Raw genomic sequence first — 6,160 nt, forward strand, 5'->3', positions numbered from 1 at the left:
TTATTTACGTTTTTGTTATTACTATTTACTACTATTTATAACTGTTGTAATTATTACGAAATAATATTCATATTTTAATATTACTAAATTATTATTAAAAAAAATATGTCAAATTCTTTACTTTCTTCTATAGAATTATATCTGTTTTATAAATAATATTTTTTAATATTTTCATCATCATGTAATTTAAAATACCTACAATGCCAACTATTAGCCTGTTTTTAATTACCAACCCTATGGTTACCCAAACAAAATAACCGAAAATTATTCGAATAATAACGTTTGAAAATTATTCGAATACATTTTTATTCGAATAATCGTGAAAATATCATTCGAATAATAATTTATTCGAATAAAATATCATCTAAATATTCTAAATAATCACCTAAATAAAATTTCATTCGAATAACGCCCTACTCTGCCTGCGGGGCACCTCTCGACATGTATTGATACCCTAAAATTTAAGTTCTATAGCAAACATTGAGCTCGTATTTTAACTTATGTTACTAGTCTGAGCACGAAGATTCAAAATTTATTTTAAAAATAAATAAATTATAAAACTCTTGGACGTTTTTGCAGCGGGACTGCGGCGGCTATGAGACTATTAACACATAGCATCTATGCTACGTTGTAACAATAATTACGTTAATTTTATATGTAGGTGCCATGGACGTCCCCGAGCATTTTTCTGGAGGGGAAGAAAAATTAATTTAGAAAGTATATGAAGGTTTTTTTTCATATTATAGTACTTTATTATTTTTTTGTCATTATTACATTAAATTGTCACAATAAAGTATAACAAATTTAAAAATTCTAGGGGGGGAAGTGCCCCATCTTGCCCCCTCTGAGAACGCCCATGGTAGGTGCGGTTTATCAGTCACAGCTTAATACCAAACAAAGGGAAGACCTTGATGTTAATAATATTAGACAATACAATTATTTTGGTTTCACATTATTACAGTACATTTACTGTTTTAAAATACATTTTTAAAAGTTTATATTAGTTATTTAATACGATATTTTTGAATTTCATGTATATTTTTATCATGCAACTAAGTAAAAATTATAAACCTTTAAAAAAAACCTGGCTAGTTGTTTTGGTAAATGGAATTAATTGAATCTCTTTCACTGTCATTTTGAAGCTTTATTTTTTTCCTTAAAACAAATATATCAATATTCAAATATTTTTTAATCAAAAAGTCAACGTTAAAGTCAGTAAAGTTGATATTGTTCTAACGCAACTGGAGGCACAATCTAGAGCGATGACAGACTAGTTTATAAAATACTATTTATATAATAATAAAAAAATTGACTACTAAAAATAAAAAATGACGCGTTTTATTTATTCATCATACTACAAATGTTATAAATCCAAACAAGTGACCAAAGTTTGTATTTTTTTTTTTATTTTTTTTTTTTGAGATTATATCAACTAGTATAAACGGTCAATACTTTCTCAAAATAAATACGAGTGCATTAAGTCTAGGTCTGAAAAGTTTAAGCATTGTATAATTTTTTTTGATTTAAAAATTTAAATAACGTGATGTACAATCGTTTTCAAATAAGTCATGTACCAAGGGAGCGCACCTCTACCCCCTTCTGGATCTACCACTGAGTTATAATAATAAATAACCCAGATCGGAATATTGTACCTAACATATAGTAAAAGTACGTCGAAATTAGGAAAACAAAACGGTAGTATCGATTCACTTTAATTATACGAGTATCTCGATTATCTATATTTAACCATATACCTAGGTCACGTATTATAAATACCTAAATAGGTAGATACCAACTCTTGAACTCAGTGCGTAAGCAAAATAAATGCGATCAAGGGAAAGGCTATCGCATTTTGGTGTCGTGTTCCTGCTTCTGTAATGTTTGTAAGCATTATAATTTTATTTATCCATTAGTTTATCAATACAATTCGTCTAAACACTATAAAGATACACATTATTTTATACACGAGAAACATGGTAATTGCTACACTTATTATTGAGGTTAAGTAGTAGTTTAGTGTCTTTGTTAGTAAAAAAAAAAAAAAAACTCATAGGTATCTGGTATATTATTATATAATTACAGAGCCATATTCTCGTTAGCCATAGATCATAAATACGTATAAAACACCAGAGCTGAATTAGCTAGGGGTGGGCTGAGTGGTCTGTAACAGTTTTTATTATTACTTTATAGTGACAGACAATAATAAATAGAAATTTGTGTTTCTATTCAAAATAAAATTTTATTTAACAAATACAATTTGTCGTATTTCTCAAAACGAAAATATCGGTGCTCTAAAATCTATATAAGACAAATTTTTGCACCGATTGCCGTTCATTATGTTATTTTATCGAACGCGTTTCTAATTAAACACATATGGATCGAAAATAAACGTCAGAAGTCGTAATATCGACGATCAACGATGAATTTTTCGTATTAATTGATTAGACTTTTATGGGCAGACAGTAAAGAAAAACTCAATCAACTAGCAAGAATGAGCTCAGTTGTAGAAATTCTAAGAAAAATTTATTTCGAAAGTGTAATTGAAGATTTTGTAAAAATAAAAACACGAAAGGTTACAGCATTAAATTATTTAAATTTTAAATATAATTATTAAAATAATTAAATAAAATATAACCTACGTATTCGTTTCATTGTTTTTAATTTATTATTGAGTAAAATAAAATTAAATAAATAGATAATACCTACAGGTACTACTGAAAATATTAAACGTCATTTAATAAGCAAAATATGAGTTATCTTATTTATTTATTTGGAGCCCGGGCCCTCTAATATATTCTGTCCAAGGTCCACCAAATATCTAAAATCTGGCTCTGTAAAACACCATATAAATATAAGGAATTTTCATATTAATTTCATAACTATAGTTATTGCGTCATAACAGAAATGAGTACTAAGCACCCAGATCGCGTTAGTATATGGCGGCAGCCCCTTTGTCCATGGAATATAAATCGTGCGAGAACCACTCTTCAATTATTGATAACATAAATCATGATGCTACAAAATATTAGTTGATAAGTATTTCCTTACTTTTTGATTTTCCTTGTCCAACGTGGTTTACCTTTTTATGTGCAGCAGCCACACCCTGCAGTGAAATTGTTCAATATTTGATTTAATAGTTGTTTTCATTTTTTGTGAACCTATCTTAACTTCTTTTCAGATAATAAATCAAACTGTTTTTGTATACTTACATTACAATTTATTTACTTTTCTAAAAAATGGATAGTACCGATTTTGTTGATCCAGAACAACTCGAACCTTCTCTACAGAACATAATCGATCAGGATAGTTTGAAATGGATCTTTGTCGGTGGTAAAGGAGGTGTTGGTAAAACTACTTGCAGGTAATCATTGTTTAAAAAGTGCATTATTGATTTTACTTATTTTATAATTATCTGTTTGTTCTCATACTAATAAACTGTGTTTAATTTTTAAATATTAATTTCAGTTGTAGTTTGGCCATTCAATTAGCTAAAGTCCGTGAATCAGTACTCATACTATCAACTGATCCAGCACACAATGTATCTGATGCTTTTGGACAAAAATTCTCTAAAAATCCTACTAAAGTTGAAGGTTTTGACAATTTATTTGCCATGGTAAGCATTTTAAAAGGTAGGTTTATATTAATTTAAATTTATTATTTAAATTTATTACTTAGGAAATAGATCCTGAAGATGACAGTGAACATAACTACTTTAAAGACATCGATGGTAGTGAAATAACGTTCTTGTGTAACAATTTTATAAATGCCGTTGTACAAGCTGTTCCTGGTATTGATGAGTGTAGAAGTTATGCTCAGATTATGGAGTAAGTGTATTTAAACATTTAATATTGTACTGATATAAAAATTTTAAGTATAAATACACAAGCTTTTTATTTTATTATTTATGTGACATAATTTATGGGTTATTATTTATTACAATAATATAAGTAAATATTATTTAAAAAAAAAAAAATTAAACACAACCAAAAAAAAAAAAACTTATTAGACCAATAAAATCTGATCATTGAAAATTGAATATTGGAATAGAAAGCAATATTTTATTGAATAATTTAATACAGTATCTGGTGCATAATGTTTTTGATTAAAACAATGGTGCATTAATAGACCATTATGTGATATAAATATGTATTGATCATCCAAGTTAAACTTAAAATTCAGGGATATGTTAAGCGCATGCATTAAAAAATTAAAATATACTCAAATAATAGTTTTTGTATTTATGTATACACTCCCAAAATTGATAATTATATATATTATATGTATTTATGATGTAAATATATAATCAAATTATTTATTAATATACTTCAAAATGTAAGAATATTTATATGAAGTATTTATTTTGAAATACATATGTAAATAAACTATATATTTTTTATCTTCATAGTGAGACAATGATTTATCAATATGTTACAAATACATATACATGAAAACATATAAACAAATCAATTTTATAAAATATTACAAAAATACCCATTAAATTAAAGTGTAAAAAAATTTTAAAATCATAAAATTTGTCATAAAAACTTAAAATTTTAAAATGTACTTACCTACTCTAAAAAAAAATCATTATTTTCAATCAAACAAGCATAGGTACTCGTTTTGCTTCCTTAGTATACATATTGTAAGAATGGTAATCTAAATAAGTACGTAAATGTTCACAAATTTTAGCTTTATTTATTAAATATGATAAAGTAAAAACTAATTATTTGAACAAATTCTTAACTAAATTTATATATGTATAATATGATTATGCTAAAAATAGGTTCTTGAATACAATATTTGTCATATTGAAATTAAATTATTTTTATTTAAATTCTATTATAAATTTGTATTTCATAGTAATTATAAATGATGTATACAGTATGTTTGTGTGATTTTAGGTTAATTAAGAATATGGAATATTCAGTTGTTGTATTTGATACAGCTCCTACTGGGCATACTTTGAGACTACTGACATTCCCTTTGGCTATGGAAAAATCTTTGGAAAAAATCTTGCAATTTAAAGATTATATAGGCCCTTTCGTAGATCAAATGCTTTCAGTTTTTGATACTTCTGTTAATATAGAAGAAACTACACAAAAAATTGAAGAATTGTTGGCTACAATTAAAACAATTAATCAACAAATCAAAAGTCCTGTAAGTAATCAAAATATTTTTTAAATAATTAAAATTGATTTTAAAACTATTATTTTGTAATAGGAAAAAACCACATTTGTTTGTGTATGCATTGCTGAATTTTTATCATTGTTTGAAACGGAAAGGATTATTCAAGAATTAACCAAAAATGGAATTGACACTCATAATGTCATTGTTAATCAATTGCACATTACTAAATCTGAATCGGCTGAAGCGACTGAATCGGCTGAAGCAACTGAATCGGCTAAAGCAACTGAATCGGCTAAAGCGACTGAATCGGCTGAAGCAACTGAATCGGCTGAAGCAACTGAATCGGCTGAAGCGACTGAATCGGCTGAAGCGGCTGAATCGGCTGAAGCGGCTGAAGCGACTGAATCGGCTGAAGCAACTGAATCGGCTGAAGCAACTGAAACGACCGAATCGACTAAATCGGCCGAATCGACTAAATCGACTGAATCGGGTAACAATTGTAAAAAGTGTTCTTCTAGACAGGCATTACAGCGCACCTACTTACAACAGGTTAATTTATATTTTATTATATGATGAATGCAGTATATTTCAAAACTGATTTTTATAATTTTCTTTTGTTCTAGATAAATGATTTGTACTTTGATTTCCATGTTACTAAGCTTCCATTATTAGATAATGAAGTGCGAGGTGTTACTGATATATCAGAGTTTTCCAATTATTTATTAGACCCGCATTATGTTTATAATAAGCCCGAATAAGTAACAAACTTTGTTCTGATTTTTTTTTTTTTTTTATGTTTAGTTTAAACAAAAAATTTTTAAAACTATATAATATGCACATTCATAAACTAATGTTTTTATTTTATATACTTTTTATCATTATTATTAATGTAATTTTAATGTTTTAACTTTTACTTACTTTTATTTTAGTTAATTATAATTAATTTAATGGGTTACTCGACAAACAAAAATATAATTTTAAATTATTTAATACAGTAACAAGTATGGTACATTATTAAAGAAGTTAAATTAAA

At 26.7% G+C, this 6,160-nt stretch overlaps 1 protein-coding gene across 1 annotated transcript; it reads left to right on the forward strand.

The window, feature by feature from the left end:
• The first annotated feature begins 3,096 nt into the window (after positions 1-3,096).
• Positions 3,097-5,948, forward strand: LOC112603128 (ATPase ASNA1 homolog). The gene is made up of 6 exons (XM_025351558.1): positions 3,097-3,361; positions 3,466-3,613; positions 3,676-3,824; positions 4,902-5,157; positions 5,221-5,676; positions 5,751-5,948. The coding sequence occupies exons 1-6, from the start codon at positions 3,237-3,239 to the stop codon at positions 5,883-5,885; spliced, it is 1,269 nt and encodes a 422-aa protein (XP_025207343.1). The 5' UTR covers positions 3,097-3,236; the 3' UTR covers positions 5,886-5,948.
• Positions 5,949-6,160: the final 212 nt, after the last annotated feature.

This window comes from Melanaphis sacchari, unplaced genomic scaffold (genome assembly GCF_002803265.2).
Source record: "Melanaphis sacchari strain LSU unplaced genomic scaffold, SCAv2.0 Contig977_pilon_pilon, whole genome shotgun sequence".
NCBI classification, from domain to species: domain Eukaryota; kingdom Metazoa; phylum Arthropoda; class Insecta; order Hemiptera; family Aphididae; genus Melanaphis; species Melanaphis sacchari.